Here is a 21992-nt window from a genome sequence, read left to right as displayed (position 1 = left end):
ACTTCCCGCACAGTATTAATTGAAAGATTGTTTATGACACTGCCAGGAGTGACGTAAGGGTCAGTTTCAGGGTCGATGTTTGGATAACCTTTCCATGGCTCACCAGGACGAAACTCTAGGAATAGAGATTCAGAGAAGAAGCTTATTTTGATTATTTTTTTTTTTTTAAACAGGAAACAGCTGTCTAAACAATACATCTCTTAATGACTGAAAATCCAAAACCTTTTAAGCATTTAATTGACTTAATTTAGTCGTCTTTTCACCTTATTCACTTCGTTCCTAGTTTTTCTGGTCCCGTCTCACCAGGGTAAAATCTCAAAGCAGGAAGATATACTGCTAGCCAATAAAAACTACCGGCTCTCAGTTTCAGTCTGCTAAAAACACACCCTTAATGTTTTTATGTAGGCTGTTTCCCTGCCCCCTCCTGTATGTAATGATCGAGGACCAGAGAAGAAACACAGCTGAACAGGAAGAACCACGCAAAGGGTAAGCGCTGGCGTACCTGGTGGCCAGTTAACACTGCTAGAGCCATTAGGCGATTTGGCACGGGGCCAGCCATCCCCAATAGATCCAGGAGGACTGGCTGGTGAATTACTGCTGTTCATAAAGTCATATGGAACAAATGGAGAATCTTCCAGCCTAAAACCACTTGAAATAGCACCTAGTTACAAAAACAAAAAAACAGAAAGAAAGGAAAAGGTCATCATCACACCGTTTTCATAGCCAATTTTTATATACCTATATAACTACAAAATCATGCTCATGTAAAGCACTCATGAAATATATAGCAGCACCCTGTCCTCTTACGATGTCAAGTTATACAGGAAGTCATACAGGATGATATAATCCAAAATGAAACGTGTCTGAATAATTCAGGAGAAAGCCGTAAGAATAATCTCCCATGGAATCATCTCATTAAAATAGCATGCTTAAATTTAAGTAAAATATTAATTCAAGAGGGTAAGAGCATTCTGAGAGACCCCAGCTGGATAACAGGGATAATGAATATATTCCGTAATGGGAGGGCTCTTGCAAGAAACATCTACACAATCTGAAGGATCTTTAGCTACTGCAAAGCTCTGTAAATTCTACTCATATTCCTGAGAGGAGAAAAAAATAAAAATCACTGGAGGCAGAACAAGGAAAGAAAGCACTGTACGCAACCTACTTGATTCCCTGCAAGTCCTGTAAGAACAACTTTAGAAGTTATTACACAGCAAAGCCAAAGATATTCCACAGTTCTGAGGGAACAAATGGCTTTTACTAGTGATTCCATGCAATACGGAGTTCAAATTATCAAATTCCTAATGCTATTCAGAAAACACTACCTACAGCTAAAGTAACACCAGCACTGTTGTTTATGTGTAACAATCAGACGAAGCTCAGAAGTGCAGTAGCGGGATATCTCCACTAGATGCTTACGGTAGCAAGTAATTCCATAGTAGCAGAACAGCTGACACATCTAAAAATACCCAAACAATCCGAAGACTGAACAGTAATAGGAGACTGGAGACATTTTAAAACTATCTTTAGACACAGAACCTTTGTGCTATAGACTCAAATTTTAACTGGATGAGATTTCAAGCAACTGAAACAGTTGAAGTGTCATATGAATCCTGATTACTGGAATGAAATATGAAGCAACCAAGTCCGCCTCCTCTAAAACTAAGTACAGCAGTGGCACTAGTCTCTCCCTTCTCAGCTCTCCCCATTTCTAGAATACAAACATACACATTCATTATCAAAACCTGTAACTAAAAACGTCAGACATGACCAGAATGCATGCACACGGAGTTAAATTCCCATAAATCACCTTAAGGCCAGGAGGGTGGGGGGAAAGAAAGCTAGAAAAATCTAAAGCTTTTGGTTTAAACATATATGAAGCATTCCAATCCAGATTAAGATAAAATTAGTAGCAATAGTCACACTTAAAGAAAAGTCTAGTTAAAAAAGGAGTTCTGCACAAGGTTTCTACCAAACCTCATCACAAGATCCCTTCTGTAAGTTGAAACACTGAAGAAAGCTACGGGCTGCTGTACGAGCCAAGCAGCAAGTTTGGCACCGACAACACAGTACAAATTCTGACAGCTACAAGCAACACAACCAACAGTCGTTACAACTACAGGCCAAAACACAGCAAACCTGCATTTTATAACACAGAATGTGAAAATCTGATGTGTAATGTAAATGCTACTTAATGACACCTTTTACATACCATGTTTGCTGGAGTTTTGATCTAACGATGTGTTCACAGAAATGCTGTCTACTGTAGTCCATTTCCTCAATCGAGATTGTGGCTCTTTAATACTGCTCATATCCATGTTTACATTCAAGTTTGAGTTCATTCCTAAAAACACAGATAGCTTATGAAATACAGACTAAGTGTTTTTCTTCCGTCAATTACCGCTATTGTCCTAATAAACATTTAAGAGCATATTACTATGGTTATTTCATGCTTCCAAGTCTCTGTTTTTGAGAAACGTTCTAGCATTTAATACAGTGAACTTACTACAGACAGAAGCTAAGCTAAGCAATGCAAAGCACTCCAAAGTTCTCAGCTGATGTCTTCATGCAAAAATGTCAGTGGAAGAAGCCATTGAGGAAGTTAAAGTAAAACGTAAACACCTAAAACCCGTGGCATTTCTAACACCAGTCTAGCACTAGCACAACAACTGATCTCATCTGTACAAAGTAGAAGTACTGGACTCCGAAGAGCCGTGCTCGGCAACTCCTTCTCAGCAGGAGGGTGTCTGTACTCACGCCCGTTCAGCAGAAGTTACGTACCTGGAGTTATGACCTCATTCCCATTCTTATTCGGGCTGTTCAAGAGGACACCGTGCCAGCTTCTGAACCACGCTAGCACAGATAGATAAGCACTCTGCACGGAGCTACACAAGTAATACCACCCCTGATACCAATACCCTCCACTTATACTACTAGTCACACCACATATGAAAACCTCACTAAAAGAACACAAACCAACCTTATCTTCGCCTGTTCTAAGCTGTTGTCTGTATTTCAAAACGTTTATCTGCCAGAGAATCGACAATGCCAACCCAAATCAGTTCAAATACCTGCGAGAACCAGCTATTCTGGGTTTGGACAATGGGGCCACGCTTTTGACTTTGGCATGCCTGCTCTCTCTACAGGTCTGTAAGAATCCTTAGCTCACAACCACACCTGGGTTACATTTCCAGCCCTTCAGATCTATTTACTTCATTTCTGAAAAGAAACCACTACAGCATTTTGGCTTAGGGCCAGAGGCACACAAGGAACTTCTCAAATCTTTACTAGAACCTCATTCAGCACTGGAAGCTAGCGCTTAATTTTGTTCCTAAGTCGATATTCACTGTCACATAGAAGCTGGTTCTCTTTTTTTTGTTTGGTTGTTTTGTTTTGGGTTTTTTTTCCGTTTGCTTTTCTTAAAGGCATGAGCAGATGTTGATGCCAGAAAAGCAGCCCCTTAAAAAGTCTCAGAGAAAGCGCTTTGTAACAGGACAGCCAAGTTTTAAGAAACTTAACAACTATGAACAGCTGAAACAGAAAAAAGGGAAAGTCCAATCAATCCCATTTCTCTCACCTCTCTCTGGTATTTTGCTGTTGTCAGAGCAATAACCTGTGCACAACAATAACCTTTCTTCCAACTCTGAAGAAGCTTGCAGAAAACAGACCTCTAAAAGAGGGGTCAGAAAGATCACAAGCTGGCAGACAGGCACATCGAGCTGATCAGGTTAATGCCAGCCCCTCGGCAGGCACAGACCCACGTCCATAGCTCTGTATTTGAAATCCGTGGACTGAGGGATGAACATCAGTCCCTGGACATAATCTAGAATTCAAATGGTCTTCCCAGAAGTAATTTTTCATATCCAATTGTGGAAGATCTTGGAAGATTTTATGTTGTTCATCTATACTCAGTATTTGGCAGAGAAAAGGTTATTTTTATTGTTAGCAATACTTAATTCTATAAATGAATCAGGATGTGACAGCAAAACTGGTCAACTAGAGAGAAGGACACACCGCCCCTCCCAGCCTCTGCTTTTGATGAATACCTAGTGAATCTTGACAAATTCAGTTCCCCGGAACGTAAACAGGACCTCCCTGCTTTTGTTGCTAGGTCTCCTGACACTAATATTAGAACACGGAGAAAAATAACATACCTGCAAGATTTTCCAGGAGACAACTTGGCAAGTTCAGCTCCTTCTCACATGACTACACTACCATACTTTGTGCACTTGGAGGATGCTACCGATACTCCTCTTGACTCAACTTTTCACTAAAGGGTGCAGAAATTCCAACAAGCTACTATTTCTACCCTTAAGCTTTTGTTTGTGCAACGAGTGTGGCTCCACTTGCTTATATCACTATACAGTACTACTCCAAAGGGATCCCAAAGAATTCTTACGTATACTGCAGCAGATTCCTGAGGGACCTCAAAGCAATCTTACATATACTGCCGGTTCCTGAAACGTGGCAATGAGTAAGGTGAGAAAGCAGCTACTTAGCAATAGTACACAACAATTCAATTCAAGAAACGAAACAGAAAGGAATCTAATGTAGGCAGGATGCGATTACTCAGCGTGAAGTTTGGTGGTAAATATTCCTTTCATTAGAACTAGCAAAGTGTTTCTAACAGCTAAATAAACTTAATTTTTATGCCTTGCCATTTGAATGAAAGCAGTAGTTATATCTCGATGCCAATCATCAGCAGCAACTATTAAGCAGCAGCCTGGACTTAAGACTGGCTACAAGCAAAACTCCAGTGTGCCACATGCAGTGCAACAGCACGGCCTGCACCGACCCACTGGCTCCAGAACGCTCCACCTATAAGCACAAGGATTTCAGCAGCAGTTTCTATTAAACAAACTTTTCTACAAAGGGCAATGGGAACGCAAAGGAAATCAGCCCAAAAGAAATGACCAGATTAGAATAATGTAGAAGAAAAGCAAACTGAAGAGGAGGAAAAAAAATAGGGATCAGGAAGAAGAGGTAAATGGTATACGGTTGTATCAAGTGTAAGATAGCATTAAAAAGGGACCTAAAGTAAGGAGAAAATATACAAGCCTGGAATTTCTGAAGTAGAAATTGGGCAGATGCCTGGAAATGTAGGGAGAAAGAAACAGGAGATATTTGTATTTATAGATGTTCAGATATTTTGCCTGAAATGAGACAACCATTCTTTAAAAATGCAGAGCTAAAAGCTTTCTTTCCTGGACAAAACCACTAAACTGGAAATTAACATTGTATTCTACCTATGCAATTCCAGATTCATCAAAAATGTTTTTAACATCCAAAGACGACCGACCACATCAATGGATTCTTTGTACGGATTCTACTTCTAAAAGTCCTTCAGCTCCAGGAATGATAACTGCAAAAGGACTTTGTGTCATTCTTGGGACCCAGAGGACAAAAAAGAAAGAAAAGGAGACAAACACTCTTTAACAATGGAAAGCATTTTGCACTAGTTTACAGACAGTCCCTTCTGGGAATGAGTGTATTTGTGAAAAAATCCTTTGCTGAACAAATATAACTGGATAAGCCCCACAAAGAATTCCCACCTCCATTAAAACCCTAAGCGCTAGCAGGATTGCAATCACTATTGTTTTCAGAGGAGGCAGGCAACGTGAAAAGAAAGGCTGTATGTCATTACAAGCATTAACTGACTGTATGAAATTAGCATGGAGAAACCCACCTATAGGGAAGCTGCTGAATGCATTTATTGGTGATGGCCCTTTTTGTAGCTCAGGAGTAGCATGGGGTATGACATTCTCGAGGAAAGATTTCATGGTGGGTTGATGGAGTGACTGCTGTTGAGAGGGCGGAGTTTGCTGCTTCATTAACAGGTTTGGATCAAGCTGACGGGACTGTTGCATCATCTGTTGCTGCATACTAAGAGATCGACCCTTAAAAAAACAGAGCAGTTACAATATAAATAGGCAAAAGCTTTTCCAGCTTTAAAGAAAGATAACGAAACACATCTTTGGGTTCTGTGCGTCTTAGCCCAGCAAAACCCCCGCACTAAGCTAAGTCACTCCTTTAAAGCTTATCAAAACCCCATTCACTCTTGCACGCTTTAGTACAATTTGTAACAAGAAATGCAGCTCAGGACGAAAAACAGTTTTGAAAGATAGTTTGAAAAGTTAATAATAAACGTATTTATTTACCTGCTGCTCCTGCTGTTGACGACCACCAGAAGGCATGCTTCTTTGATTCTGCGCTTTTTGCTGCTGAGCCAACAACCGCTAGGAGACAGTGTTTTGTGGTGTTTTTTTTAAGAACAGTTTATAGCTGACGTAAGTCTCTACTTAGACTTTCAAACAGAACACAGAGCGACTAGCTTTGTTAGCTTACCTGTAACTGGGAGATCTGAGAAAGCTGGTTTAACTGGGACAGTTGATTCAACATGGCTACCTGTTGTGGGCCAAAGAGTGGGCTCAGGCCACCGTTGTTTGGTGCATACTTCAGTAATGATACTGGAACCTGCAAAAATGGACCAGTGTGAAGAGTGACTGACAGTAACGTGCAATTAGTTACACTAGACATAGAATATTATCACCTCTGGTTAACAGCTGCCTAGTTTCTGGAACACTGATATGTTTTCAAATATTTCCAGAATTAAGTACCAGCAACGCCAATAAAGAAACCACAATTTTCTGAAGCAGGATTTTGGTAGTTTATACACAGAATGTTACCTGAGGGGATAGTAATGGAGGAGGCACTTGAGCACGTGGATTAGGCTGAGATGAATTAAGAGTTTGTGCTGGAGGCTGCTGCATGCTCCTGGGCTGTGCTGCTATATTACCAACACCAAACATACTGGGATTGCCATTCTGGGGAAAGAATGGACAGTTAGTGACAATAAACCTCTTCTGCCGCTTCTCCCACCCCTACACGTTTGAATTAAAAGTTAAACACGTATCAATCACATAGGTAGGTGGGATGTTATATCAAAAGGTATTAAATGCTGTCAAGTAACATGCCAAGGACATGCACGCAGCCTTACCTGTCTAACAGAATTCAAGTTTTGCATACCCAGCCCTGCTAGGGAGCCAAGGGCTTGGTTAGGTAGTGCATTATTTGAAGGGGGAAGCTTCATGTTTTGATTGGACATAAACTGCATGTTTTGGGACTCGTCTGCTACAATGCCATCCTGATTGGACAGACAAACCGATGCGCAACAACCAGCCAGCAAGCAAGCGGAAGGGAGAAACCATTGCCAGGAACAGAAGGGAAGAGTCACATGACAGTCCAGCACCAGCAGGAAATAGGCAGAAAACAAAAGAGATCAGGTTAGTCATTTGCACTGCAAACGGGCTACAGAAAGTGCTTAGTATTATACATCAGTACGTTAAAAAGAACAAAATACATTTTACGGATTAACAAGGAAGCCCTAATTTTCCTCTCCACTAAATGCAGAAAGCTAAGGAGCACACAGATAACTACTTAGAATGCAGAGTCAAAGAAGTTTAGAAGTGTCCACCAGTAAGACACCTACTAACCTTATCAAAGTAAGGACCGCGATCCATGGAAGACTCTTTGGAAATCTGAGGACGAGAACCAGGGCCTTTTCCAACCACACGATTGTAATCTCCAACATTGAGGCCATGCTTATCCATCTCCATCCGCTTATCTTGCAATAACCCTAAGGAAAAGTGAGAGATGCGACTACAACACTGAAGAATTATTCAGTTTTCCAGATACACAAGAAACTAGTTTATACTTATGAAGGGCCAAACTAATACTGCTCTCAGGCTGGATACTAATAAAAGAAAACAGGCTTTACTGAAAAGGGAAAGGAAACGCTATGAATCAATGGCTACGGACAACTTAAAACTTGGGATCAGCAAAGCGTCAGCAGATTTTGCTAGGCTTCACAAAACTATTATTCTCAGTTTTCTCTTAAAAACAAGAATGTATAATTGTTTAACGTGAGTTTCCAGTTGTGAATGCCACTTTTACTTTTAGTAGCAATAAGCATTGTCTTGGCTTTGAAGTAATATCTTTATCACTTGCCCTACATTTGTGCAGTATTTCAGAAGCCCTTTAATTAGATTCAATTAAAAAAAATAGCTAAAAAAAAATCCCTAAACACAAATTTAAAGTATTTGTGTTTATTAAAGCAAATTTTAAGCTATCTTTTATCACAAATTCCAGCAGGCAAGTAGATCAAAATATAAGCAGCAGTAAAGGAATCCATTTAATACTTCACTGCATGCAGTACAAGACAATTACTTTCCAAGCAGATGTTTAAAATTCAAATTAAAAAAAAGAAATAATTTAAATATGAGTCTTGCCATTAATATTAAAATCTAAAATTCAGAGTAATTTCTTTACACAATAGACTATGAGCCAAAAATTGAAAATACCCAATTTTAAACTAGAATAAGAAGAGTGCAGCTACAACAAAAACTAAAATGCTACAATTACTTTTAATTAAACATTATATCGGTATAATATATTGTTATTAATGTATTAAAGAATTATACTATTTTTGTTTTGATAGGGGAATCACAATCGTCCATGGATTCAAATAAAAATAAAAATGCTCACAAGTAATTTTAGACTCAGGTTTAAACGCTTCCAAAATAATTGTTCAGTATCAATTTAGTTTTTAGAACTGAAAATGTGTTTCCAAGAATGAACCGCAATGAGCAAGTGCGGTAGTCGAGTCATTTCTGTTTATGTTTAGTGAAGATATCCAGAAGGCAACCTAAATATTTATATTACAAGAAACAAACCCACCACACCCTGAAAACATTCTTTCATGTTACCTTAATATATATAAGCTTAGCTTGATTTACGGATAATATTACTATAGCAACCAGCTGATTCAGGTGTGTAGTGTTACTCACATGCACAATTTTTTTCCTCTACAAGGGCATTCCTTTTCTTTAGGGAAACACATATTTAACTACATATAGCTATAACTATACGTAGTTTTTAAAAAGTAATTACCAGAAGGATATAAACTAAAAGAGATACTGTAAAGGAAAGCAATAAAACCCCGCTAGGTTCTCCTATTCTCACCTCCAGACATGTCCATCTTATTGCTCTGTATGGTTTCTTCTGGTGATTCTCTCTGAAGTAATAAAATGAATCATAATTATTTAATAATAATATTTTTAAAAGATAAAACAAAGAGATTCATATATACTATTTCAATTCAAACCTGCAAGAAAAAAAAAAAAGCGAGACAAATCAGATGCTATTTTAAAGCATTTTCTCCCTTTAGCTGTTTGAAAACAGGCATCTTCACCAAAATAGGTATGTGACTAAGTGAAACAACAGACTGCCAGATGAATACCCGGGTAGCGTTTACAGAAACACTCATCATCAATAAACAGGTCTTTTTGTAACGTGGATGTAAAGAAAAGGGATAGGTGGCAGAGGGGAGACAAACAGAACTAAAATGAAAAATACTATGAAAATGAACACTAGGTAATTAAGCATTGTCATCGCTGTGCATTACAACTAGCACTCTGAGGCGGCAGTACCAGCTACAGGTAAATACTTACTGAAAAACTGAGATTTGTGAATTGCTTAATGAATGGATTGATCCATGCTTCATCTTGCTTATTTCCACCTTTCATTATTCCCTTAAAAATAGAAAGGAATTCCTGTGATACTCAGAAAACGTTTACCACCCATTGCTTAAATTACATCATAAAACATTATGAATGAAGATTAAAGCTTAATGGTACTCCACTCAGTGCAGCAATCTGTTCTGACTTCGCTTTTAAAAATGACAATAGTGCAAAAATCTCAACTCAACCTCCTCTGGGAATTATTTTACAGAATAGGAAAGTAGCAGTGCTCAGGAACCTCACTGCTGCCTTTTTTTTTTTTTTTCTTTTTTTTTTTTTTTTTTTTTTTTTCTTTCTGTGGTCAACTTGCATTCTTACATTTGGGCCATACATCTCAAACCAGAATTACCTTTGTGGGCATTTTTTTCATATATGGTGGCCAATTTAAAGATGGGTTAGCTTCTTGTGAAGAACTGCTGTTCCACATTCCAATCTCTACATCCTCCTCTTCCTCCCAGCTGGTCTGACGACTGCCCGTCAATGGCATATCATCTCCGCACCAACTATCTTGCATAGATTTAGGCCCTGGTTGTGAAAAAAATCCACCATGTTAACACGTCAGCAGCAACTGACTGCTCTTAACATAGCAATTAGCTTTATGGTTACTTGAAGACAAAAAAGCCCTCAAAAGTGTAAAGCTTCTGAAGCACTCACCAGGTTTATTTGAAGCCTGTTGACCAAGAGAAGCGTTTCCCCAGCCAGAGGTGCCTGCTGCATCGCTGATGGGTTCTCCCCAGCTAGTACCGGTATCCATGGGTTTACCCCACGCTGAAGTTCCATTATCTACAGTAGTGGCTGGAGTAGAAGGCTCTCCCCAACCTTTTTAAAGCAGTTATGAGTTATTGGTATGTTTTTAAACAGCATTTAAAAAAAACCCAACTATCTAAAGAGACTCAAGCGTTTTGCCTTTTCTAGACCCATAACATACAATAAAAAGCATGTTAATACCCATTTACATTCTGTATGAAGGTAACTATTACAACTGTAAGCTGTTCCATAAAAAAAACCATCATCACACAAATACAAATTTCATATATAAAGAACTACATTTTGATAATAGAAATTTCTGAGATACTAAGTTCCTAAGAGCTGCTCGTTATATTTAAGCTACTCCCCTTTTCAGTTGAAAAAGAGACAAGAACACAAAATATTTCATAAACACCACACAAGCTCATCTGCAAGTATCATTATTCACTGCTCTCAAAACGAGAAGATGAGAAAGTCTGAGGCCATCACCCTTCATTCTGTCCTATAGCAGCTCAACACTCCTTTTTTGGGGAATCTTTGGCAACATTAAATTTTAACTCTTTTAGCATCAAATGAAGAAAAATACTTTTGTTCCTCAGATACTATTTTAAACATTTTCTCTGTCTTCCCACACCCCAGAATTCAAGTAGAGCTGTCTAGTCTTTATTACTGAAGCTATTTAAAACTAGAACAGATCTTCCAATCTGCATAAAAATCTCAAACGTCTATAAGCATTGCTGTTACCTTTTTTTTTTATAAATAAAAATGGTATTTCAATGGCACCTTCCCCTTCCACTTTGAAACGAAAATATTGTTATACAAAGCAAGAACAACATAATTGCTTTACAGTTAATAGAAAACACAAATTTGCATAAAATCAAGTCTTACCAGAACCCGAACTGCTCTCCTTGCTAGACATGGCACTTGAAGACAGTAGCTGCTGATGTACCTGTGCTTGCTGGTCTGAACTGCTGCTACTGTTTGGGACATTTTTATTCCACATATTCACATTTTTGTAGTTGTATTTGCTTGGATCACCCCAAGCAGAAGTTCCATCATCAATTTCCATTTTACGGCGTATTGATTCAGGGGATGGCTCCTCCCAGCCAGTGGGTTCTTCCTCCTTTGCTGGTGCCGGCATTGGTCCACCCAGCCAGCCCGACCCTGGGGGTTTGCTTGTGGCAGATGGTGCTCCCCAAGAGCCAACGTCTTGTTTGTTCCATTCTGGAGAGTTGACTGGCTTTGACGAATCCCCCCAACCTTGAGGCTGATTGGATTTAGGAGGGTCTCCCCAGCCCTGGTTCTGATTAGACTTTGCAGGCTCATCCCATCCCGAAGAATTATTTGGGTTTGTATTATTACCTCCCCAAGTAACAGAATTTGATTTACCTGGCTCATTCCAACCAGATACTGATCTGTCACTGTCGCTACCTCCCGAACTGGATTTCTTAGCCTCACCCCAATGGTTACTTCTGGAATTTTCGCCCCAGCTATCACTGGCAGAAACTGCCCAACCCTGGCTGGCCTTTTGTCCATCTACCCATCCCTGTTTGATCTTCTGTGCGTCATTCCAAGATGACTTTTCCTCTTTGCCACTTCCCCATGATTGATTGCTCTTGACCATTACTGTAGCAGCAGAATCGTCTTCCCACCCCCCTTGGCTGTTTGACCCTTTGGAGTCTCCCCACCTTGTAGCAGACTTTGGATCTCCCCACCCTGATACAGATGAGGTATCATTATTATTAGGGCTAGGTCTATCCACACACCCCCCTGAGCTGGAAGTCTGTGTCACAGAGCCTCCCCAGGCCTCTGTCCCATTGTCAGTTTTTCTTTCACCCCTCGGTGATGTTTCAGTATCCCAGGCAGTGTTCTGTTTGATTGGAGTCTGTCCCCAACCAGAGTTGGAAAGGACACGTGGATCTAAGTCAGTTCTGTTCACTATACTTTGGAGTAATGCGTGCTGGTCAACTTTCCTTCGCTCTCGATTCTGTCCTTCTGTAGTTACTCTGTCTTCATGGCATCCAGTGCTCTCCGAACTACCTTCGCTGTCCCCCGTACCTGTTTTGGCCCACGCGCTGTTCTGCTCGGTTATCTGAGAAGCAGCGGAACTCTGGCTGTTAAGGTCATCCTCCTCAGTAGATTTCCATCCATTTGTAAACTTCCTGCTGTTTCCATTCACGCTTTCATTGGAATGCTGATTACTAGGCAGTTTACTCCATTCTCCATTTGAAATGTTAGTGCCAGTGTTTTGTGCAGGGTTGCCCCATCCTCTTCTACTCCCGCCAGCACTTGCACCATTTCCATTTCCCCATGGCATGTTCTGGGAGTTGACTGTCCCTGCCTCCCACACCCCTCCTCCTTTATTCCCGTTGATTTGAAAGTTAGTGCTGCCAGGCCCGTTAATGCCTGGCTGCATTAGAGTTGCATTCACAGTGTCACCATTAGCTTGGCTGTTTGGGCCTGAACATTTGTCTCCAGAGTAATTAGAACCATAGGCACCCCATGAAGTACCATAAGATCCACCATTTTTCGCCTCACCATTGCTAAGATGAGAAATGGAAGTGCCATTTGTAACTGGAGAGGCCTGAATCTGAGAATGATTCATTGTGCTCACACGCCAGGCCCCATGCCCTGTATTATTAGGCAGTTCGTTAATCTGCACTGAACCAGCAGAGTTTGGTAAACTAGAGGTCATAAAGTTAGTAGTGTTATTTGGTCCATTCATTTCAGTGTTAAGGTTTTGAGGTTGCCCACTGAATGAAACCTTCCTTGTACCATTTACTTCAGAATCACAATTTTCCTGAAGGCTTCCCCAGGAACCATGGGCTGAACCACCCACTTTAGAGTTAATACTCTGACTATTAGATATCTGACCTATGGTACTGCACTGAATATTTGTGCCAGGATTACCACTCCCTACAGACCCTTTCAGGGCATGTCCATTGTTCTCCAATACAGGCCAGGCACCATGGTTGCCATTTGAATTCAAAGTGCTTGGATTTAACCCTCCATTTGATGAAGAGTTTATGGTGCCCCAAGCATTCATTCTATTGTTGCTACTTTCAGATTTGCTGTCAGGAGCATCCACAGAAACTTGACATGTGCTTATTATGGTTCCATGGGATAAACCCCACGGCCCATTAATACTTCCATTGCCCACATTATTGCTGTTGCTACCAACCACAAACTTATTTTGAGAACCATGTCCAATGCCATTTCGAATGCCATCATTTTCACCACCTGTGCTCCCTGAAGCCATTATAACGAGGTTTCTCTCTGACCCAGAGCTAGAGGCAGAGTCAGTGTCCATACATTCTGATGTCAACTCTGGGTCACTGCCAGTGATTGATGGCCATGCTTCTTTGTCAGAGCCGTCTACAATAACTTTATCCCAGTTTGTGCTGGAGTCACTATTTGAAGAGACTGGTCCCCAGTGAGAATTTTCATAATGGGATCCTAGACCACTGTGGTTCAGATCTAAAGAAAAGAAGGAAAGTCCAAGAGCATTATTATAAATTTAGTATTATTACTTCATTAAGCAGAAGAGGAAAAAAAAAAGAATAAAGATACTAAGAATTATTTTGCTCGTTTTAACACTAGTCACTGAAGACGACAGAGAAAGCCTCCAAGTACAGCTGTTCAGAACACTGACACATGCATAACCTAGAACACTTCTCACCAGCACGCAAAGTTGCACTCTCACAAAAAGCATGAAGCAGCACTCCTACAGATCTTTTTTCCCCCAGAAAAATACTTGTTTTTTTTTTTTTAAAAAATACTCTATATCACCATATATAAAATATTTTGTAAAAACACATACATATTAAAAAATAAATACTATATAAAAATCAAAGAGATTTTGAAAGGAAGAAACCCAAACAGGCTATTAAACCGATCTAGTAGTACCAATTGCTGTGCGACAACAGCCAGAGCAGCACACACGCGTACGCCCCTCCATTAAAAGACATTATATAAGATTTAAGTACGAGTTAAGATATTTTCTTTTACACAACAATTGGACAGAAAAATCACAAGACCAATCTAAAGTCCTGCTGCTGCAGAAGTGCAGGTTAAATGCGGTAGCTGAACCAATACTTCTCATTTTCATTTATGTAAGAACTACTGTTTCTTTTTCAATAAATAAGCTGATCATGTCTGGAAATCAGGAAGACATACATCCTAATTCACCTACAAACTTTTCATGGTTAAATACAGGCACCATGCAGTATTTGTTACAAAATAAGTGCTATCAATTTTCATCTCATATGTCTGAAGCTTTAGTGCAGAGACACACACACACCCCCCCTCACCCCCCCCCCCCCGCCAAACTGTTAAATCAAAACATAGTCAGACAGGTGCAGCAGAAGATGAAACTATGGAAGTGTGAAGCATGTGAAAACTAGTAATGAAGTTGGCAACAGAATACAAGCACAAAATGTCAGTGAAGTTTTTTACTTAGTATTTGCCTGAACTGAAAGAATAACTGTACTAGTGTATGCTCAATTGCTGTATACGTAGCAAAGTATGCTTCTCTGCCCATTAAAACATTCCGTTTTTTTAAAAAAGAACTGACAATTTTACTCTGTAATGTTCCTTTTTTTGCCTTTACTTAGAATATTCAAAGTGCATGTACCTAAAGATAAAAGTTTTCTAGCTCCTACTCATTCTGAGTGGATTTTCACAGCACACGCCTTACATCTGATCAGAAAAAGGTACAGTCGCTTCGCTGAATACCTTGATGAAACTCTACCTGTTCACCTGAACAGAGCTAACAGTAACAAAATGCTACAAATATCAATCTTTATTTTTCTCAAAAGCCGTTGAAAGATTGTTTAGGGACTCCCTACCTTTGAAATATAACACTAATTCGCAGGCTTCTTGTATTTCCAAGAAATATATGTTAATTGTGAAGCCTGAAAGGAGCTGCCAGTCTCACCAGCTTCCCCCGCTTCTGCTACCTGATGCCCACCAACCCCTACCCACGTCTCAGTAACAAGTAACTGAGCTGCATCTACTCGATGTTAGTCAAAATTGCCACCTCTTTGGAGGTTAAAACATATACATTACACGCACATACAAAACATGCAACAACACATACAAGATATGACTTTTGGCAATAGCTCAGCTTTCAAACGCAGGGATCATTCGGCAGGAGTCTGTTCTTAGTGCTCCAACTCAACCACAGCAAGGGTTGACGTGGTTTATTGTGTGTAACATGACTGACCAATCTGAAGAGAAGCACAGTTGATGTAGATTTAAAAAGAGACCTCGTTTCGGTCTCCCATCTCACGAAAGGAATTTAAGAACACCAGGGCAAGCAGAAAACCCCACATTTTAAAATCAGAGCAACAAATTCTAAATACTATGCTATTTAGATTTATGATCTACACGAAAAGGGAAGGAACAAGTTACTATGGACGGTTCACTGAGTTTTTAACACTGATGCGCAAAACGTTCTAGTGTATTTTTAATTCATTTTTAATCAATATCAATATTATTCATCCTACAGAGAAAAAGAATCTAGCCAAAGACCCTGCCTCCAAGAGTCAGTAGCCTCGAGCAGCACAGAGCAGCGATCACCCACTGCTCCTCCGCCATCCAGGACGATGGAAGCTTGAGAAAGGGGAAGCAACCAGTTAAGCTTCACACGGGTACTACAACATGAGAAACATGGACGCTGGCACAGCCATTTGGAACAGAGAGTAGTGGAAAAAGACCCGTGGCAGGTAGAAATAGGGCTGCAATGGCTGGAGTGCCTGGCAGCTCCACAGTCTCGAAGAGGGGAAGCACACAGTGCCCTTGGGAGAACTGGAAGACATTCATTCAGTTCACCATAACCCAGAACCATCTATTAATGTGTCACTGAAAAAAAACCAACACTGAAGTACCTGAACAACTGTCCAACAAAACCCAAGATTCCAAATCTCAGGCTAGTATTTAAAAAAAAAAAAAAAGACATTTAACCTGTATTAAAAGGTTAATTAAGAGTTGTTAAGAGTTGTCTGCGCCCTCGTGAACAAGAAAATCAACAGTATCAAAACCTGCCCTATCAAAACAAAATCTTGATTACATAAACGTTATCCCAGTAACATGATCAATTTTAAAAGCAACACGAAAGCATACACATGGCACACGGCCTGAATTCAGTGTGAAGACAGAGGTACAGGTTATGACTACAAGCCAGAGTGAAATCGTAAACAAATCCTAATTTGCACAGCAATAGAATACATAAAAGGAAAGCCTGTATTTATTAAAGTTCTTTTATACTAATTTAGATGCGATAACAGTTTGTAATGAGCCATACACAAACTGCATATAACGATTAATTTCTAGTCATCCAGAATTTTATTCTAGTACATACAAAACTACCTTGGACTAACAGTCTTTTTCCTGGACATAATTGTGTGTTAGTGATTTCCAGTATGTGCACCTGCTCTGAAATATTCCTGTCTGAATCTCCACAACCCACGAACCTCTGAGATTAAGTATACAAATACTGAATAAGCAAGCTACTACGTCTGGTTTTTTTTGTTTTTTTTTTTTTTTTTTTGTATTGGGCAGATACTATAAAAACACACTCAAAATTTAAGAGCTACAGTTGACAACATACTACATCTGCTGCACAGCAAAACCAGTCGGTAACAGCCTACAGTTCTACTCTTAGTTTTCTCCCCAAAACTATTTAGAAGTGGCAATGGAACTTTTGCTGCTTAAATCCTGGCCAAAAAAAATTTACACAAACCTGTGTTTCTTAAAATTCAGTAACCTGCTAAGATTTTTTCAATAATTGTAATTTAATGCTTTCTAGCTATGAGTTATCCCTGCAGGAAATGTTTGCAGGAAACTGTATGTATTTTCTAAAGTAGTTTGTTTGTTTTAAAGTACCATCACATGGTCTAAACTAAACAGTAGGATTAAAGAGTGTAAATTAAGAAACATCTGAATCTTGCTCCCTGTGTCTCCTTTTGCAGTTCCAGTACACACTGGTAACCACAGACCGTCAAGACTATACCATCCCAATTACTCTACCTTCGCTCCTTATGAAAAAATGCATTTTAGTAAACAATTAAAAAGCACCTTCATTACGAAATGAGAAAACTAAATAAAACCTGATCTTTAACATCACGTATCTGCTTTCCTGTGGTAGAGCAAAAGGTTTTGAAGTCTGTTTTGTGTCTTCTTAAAGTAGCCTGACTCAAGAACAAGTAGATGTAGCTGTCTGCCTCCGCAATAGTTTCCCAACTGTTGATGCAGGACAGGAAAGTGGCCAGGACAAGGGTACAGTGTCCCTCTGCATTAACCCAGCACAACTGGCAGCTCTCCCAAAAGGGACCATCCCGCGCACTTTCTCTGCCCCCTCTCCTCTCCCCCAGCAGGGCCTTTGCCTGGACTGAACACCCCTGCAGCACTGTGCTGAGCCACGGGACGAAGACGAACCCTCAGGATGGGTTTCCATCGCGTGAAGAAGCTGCACTGACTCACTAGGCGGCCAAATTCCACACAAGGGAAGAGTGCAGAGGGAAGAGGAGAGGAGAATTAATATCCCCCCTTTGAGAGCAGTCTTCAAGGTAAACAGAAAAGATGCAACATGAAACGTTTCTCTTAAGCACTTGTGCCCACAGCAGCCTGACGGGTACAGCCCGAAACAGAGCCAGTACAAACCATCCTACAGCACTATCCGCGTTACTCCAGAGCATTTCATACAGCACATCCCCAGGCTCTCATACATCGCATTCGCTCCAAAATATTACTGAAAAATAAACAGCAAGTGCTCTTCACATTCATATCCAGGAAACAACATACACAGCTGTAGGCTTCCACATAACGTGCTACCCCAGAATAAACTCGGTATTCAAAATAGAAAGGCCCCCAAATGTGATTTCCTCCACTGTACTGTGAAATGCCTCTGATACAAAGCACAGGCTTGCACAGATTATGCAATTTAATACCACGAAGAGGCAATTTAACATGTAAGCATAAAGGTAAAAAAAGACACTTAGTATTTTAAAGCTAAAGTGCCACATAGTCGAAACATCTGTTTTGGTATTAATTCTGATATTATTTTAGAAAATTAAAAAAGTTTCATTAATTGTAGTATGTAATGGCACAGAGAAAGTATACTTAAATCAGTCATTCACACAGCACATGTTATTGAAAAACATAAGCCAAAGAATAAAAAAAAATTAAAAAAATCAGACAAAATTGCGTGAAACACGTAACTACTACAAACACACGTAGCGCAAAAAAAGGTGAGATTTAAATAGCTAACCTGACTGGTTAGGGGAGTGGCTCACCAAGTCCCGAATGGGAGGCATGCCTACAAAAAAGAAAAAAAAAAGAGGCAAGAATATTACAGAAGCGTTACTGAAGTAAACTAGCCTTTTCAGAACAGTCCCCAAACCACTTATTACTTTAAACCCATTTATTAGCACCCTTTTTTTTTTAGGAAAGGTTTCTCTTAAGAGCCCCCTCTCAATCTTACTGACTGCACTAGCGACAAGCAAGTCCTGAATTGCCTCACCCACAGCGCTGAACACACCGTGGGAAAGAGATCCACTGACAGCAGAGCCAGCTTTCTACAGCTAGTATTTAATTATTAGCAATTTTGCTACTTTTACTAAGTATTTCCACTACTAGTTAGTTTTTATACATTTGGCATTTAATTAACCAATTTAACATTCTTAGTTTTAAAAGTTTGATTTACATAAAAAAAGAGGAAGAATTTTATAGTCATCGAAACCAAAACCCAGTTATTTTTTGACTGTATTAACTTCAGAATTTCAGAGGTCAGCCCTGAGACTTAAGCAAGTTCATACCACGTCTTTGAAAGGCATGCATTCTCCTCCTGAAAGTCATTATTTTGCTACCTGACTTAGGAAACAGAACTAAGTACGGTCCAACTCTGATTTAACCTAAGCGTGTGCATAACAAACTTTCAGTTATCACTCTCATAGTTCCTTCCTCCTAAGCATCCTATAGGCAGTGCCTGAAATCAAAGTTAATGTTTCAAATTCACAATTTTTACAGTTGGAGACGATCACTGTTACATCTAAGGCAACGTTTCCTAAATTAAGTCAACCTCCATCACTACAAACTGCAAGTCCCAGCTGCTCACTTCTTCCCTGACTCCTACAATAACCAAGAAAAACCCTCAAATTACAGGAAGAATCTTTTGTTTCTAAAGGCTCTGGCTGTTAACACAATTCTGCAGCTCCGCTGCAAGATGCGCAAGGATAAATAAAGCGAGTCCCAGTCCGTCAAAGGAGGAATCCAAGTAACTGGACTAACACCAGGAGCCTGATGGTGCTCTCCTGTTTTGCTCTGTCCCACAGTTGTAAGCAATTACTGCTGGCAAATGTTTTAGTTCACTATATAAATCATTTCATTGTGGAATAACCACCTGGCTATCCTGATGTCTTACAAAGCATAGAGCAAGCAAACACACCAAGGCAGCGTTCAAGACCTTCCTTTTATGTGAAGTTTACACACGGGGGAAAATTTCAGTAAAGCGAACAACTGAATTGGGTATGAAAATGTTCTGATAAAGAGTTACGCAGATTTCTTAAAATAACCATCTTGGTACAAGACTCTTATCTGTTTCAGAAGCATTACAAGGCATGAGCTTCACTTAAGTGTCTTTATTAAAAAGATATGCCAAATGTCCTAAAAACATCAGAAAAAAAAACCCCAACCCATCCCCTTCTTAAGCTTTAAGCTAAGCTTAAGCTTTAACTTCTAAACAAAGCAGATTAATTTTCAACAGAAAAGATGATTATCCACAAAAAACACAAGAGATTTTTTTTTTGACCATTGATATAATTAAAAAATTCTCCAATACCAAAGATTTAAAAGCTTAGTGTGTCCAGGACAACTAAAGGAAGCCTTTAAATTTAGCAGTACTTGTGCTCCCCAACTTTTACAAAGCACCTACCAAACAGTTATAACCACAGCTGGAAGTGGGGAGAGATCCTACCCCAGGGGCTGTCAGGGAATGACAGATCAATCAACTGGAGCCATTACCGATTACAGCAATTTTGGCTTCAGCGCTTCAAGCTACACTCTGTCTTTTAGCCCTAAAATATAGATTAATACCAATATACATTAACTAACACTTTAAAAAAAAAAAAAAAACAAAACCAAACTCAAGAAGTTAACAATCTCCAAAGATATTCCATTAAGGTATGAAATTTGTTAACCCAAATGGCCTGCACATGGATATTCTTTCAGTAGAAAGGGATCTACGGATACACCAAATTTCACGAGATTTTTATTTTCAGAGATAACAAGGAGAGTACCTAGAAGCTGCTGTTGGAGGGTAAAAGAGGAACTAGGGAGAATGAGTAAGACTAAGACGGGCAAATGACAGTAGTATTTCCTTTCAGATACAAAGGTGTGAAAGGACATGAAGTTACTCTCGAATGCCGCTGGATTATGGCCATCTCCTCACCGGGAATTCACTAGACAAGATTTTGAAACCACTACAAAAATCCAGCACTGGACAATTACTTGTCTCTTCATTATTATCTTACCTACGTTTCTCAAGGAACATGACAAAACATCCAAGCCTCCTGGTTATACCAGAGGAGAGAGACCTTTCAAGCAGAGACACATGGCACCAAGAAATAAGACCTTGGCTGCTCAACCCCACTTGTGGGTTCTGACAAGTTTACCTTGGACACACAGAAACACCCCAAGCGCAGCACAGAGTTAACAGAGATCTGACAGGATGCTACAGACAATACAAACGTTTTCTTAAAACGGGAAAGTGATTTGGCCAACCTTTCTCTCCCCTAAAGGCTCTCAGAACCTTTTTGTTACCAGCTGGATGTGTAGAGAGATTATTCAAACAATTAACACGTTACTCAAAGCACAGAACCGCTCCCAGTAAGGCAGTTGCCTCAGCCACCCAGTGGCCACTGTGGCAGTACCACACAGGGAGGCAGTATCTCCCAGCCTAAGGGTGGTTCAGCCACTCCAGCACAAAAATCAAGCAAAACTGGGAAGAATGCAACACACCAGTGGGAACCCAACTAAATATTGGGCTGGGGTTCACAAGAAGTGAAATGAAGGACAGTATACTCAGAAAACCCTCTGGATACAATTAGAAGGTTTAATAGGTTGTATTAAAGAGTAATACTTCTTAGATTAGCTTACATGCAAATTTTTATTGAAATCACTTGCTACCATACAATTTGACCAGTAGCGGATATATACTGGAGAAAAAGTTTAATCTTAGAAGCAAGCAAGTATACGAAAGGTTACTTTAACCTGACTATAGAAAGGAACAAAATCATACACGTGAAGTGAAGCAAAAAAAAAATAATAATTAACTGCTTAAAAGTCACTTCTTGGAAGAGTTCTATCAATTCATTACAGAAATAATACTGGAAAGTAATATTGGAAACATTCCTCACGGGGCACATGGATAAACTGTGTCCAGTGCTTTGGTTGTTTACTTTCATTTTAAATAGTGCTTCTTCAAGATTCAGTAATCAGAACAGCTCAAATTTAACTAAAATTTGAAACATCAAAGCTATTTTCCAGAAATCTTTTTTGCAACTGAAGGGGCTAGGAGTCACATCCTTTGCAGTGTATAAAACACTCATTCTGAGAAACACTGGGAATTCTGTAAAGTTTCGGAAGAAACAATCTGTGGGATAGTGC

The 21992-nt window shown here is 39.7% G+C and overlaps 1 protein-coding gene across 13 annotated transcripts in view; it reads right to left on the bottom strand.

Moving 5' to 3' along the window:
- The window catches only part of TNRC6A (trinucleotide repeat containing adaptor 6A), a 107085-nt gene that overhangs the window by 4295 nt on the left and 80798 nt on the right, over window positions 1-21992 (bottom strand). For 8 of the 13 annotated variants that reach the window (XM_074598908.1, XM_074598918.1, XM_074598915.1 and 5 more), the window contains 15 exons: window positions 18598-18645; window positions 11217-13805; window positions 10236-10400; window positions 9931-10106; window positions 9513-9593; window positions 9025-9076; window positions 7497-7639; window positions 7001-7147; window positions 6690-6827; window positions 6349-6477; window positions 6162-6239; window positions 5690-5900; window positions 2216-2347; window positions 503-661; window positions 1-115 (listed from right to left, as the gene is read on the bottom strand). The exon at window positions 1-115 is cut by the window's left edge and continues 26 nt beyond it. In XM_074598908.1, the coding sequence (XP_074455009.1) occupies window positions 1-115; window positions 503-661; window positions 2216-2347; window positions 5690-5900; window positions 6162-6239; window positions 6349-6477; window positions 6690-6827; window positions 7001-7147; window positions 7497-7639; window positions 9025-9076; window positions 9513-9593; window positions 9931-10106; window positions 10236-10400; window positions 11217-13805; window positions 18598-18645 (4363 nt within the window). Of the gene's footprint in view, window positions 116-502; window positions 662-2215; window positions 2348-5289; window positions 5901-6161; window positions 6240-6348; window positions 6478-6689; window positions 6828-7000; window positions 7148-7496; window positions 7640-9024; window positions 9077-9512; window positions 9594-9930; window positions 10107-10235; window positions 10401-11216; window positions 13806-18597; window positions 18646-21992 lie in introns of those variants that run through there. The other 5 variants (XM_074598911.1, XM_074598914.1, XM_074598909.1 and 2 more) reach the window with 4 other exon arrangements.

This window comes from Larus michahellis, chromosome 8 (genome assembly GCF_964199755.1).
Source record: "Larus michahellis chromosome 8, bLarMic1.1, whole genome shotgun sequence".
NCBI lineage: Eukaryota > Metazoa > Chordata > Aves > Charadriiformes > Laridae > Larus > Larus michahellis.
The sequence above is the reverse complement of the archived record's forward strand: the minus strand, read 5'-3'. Positions and strand labels throughout refer to the sequence as shown.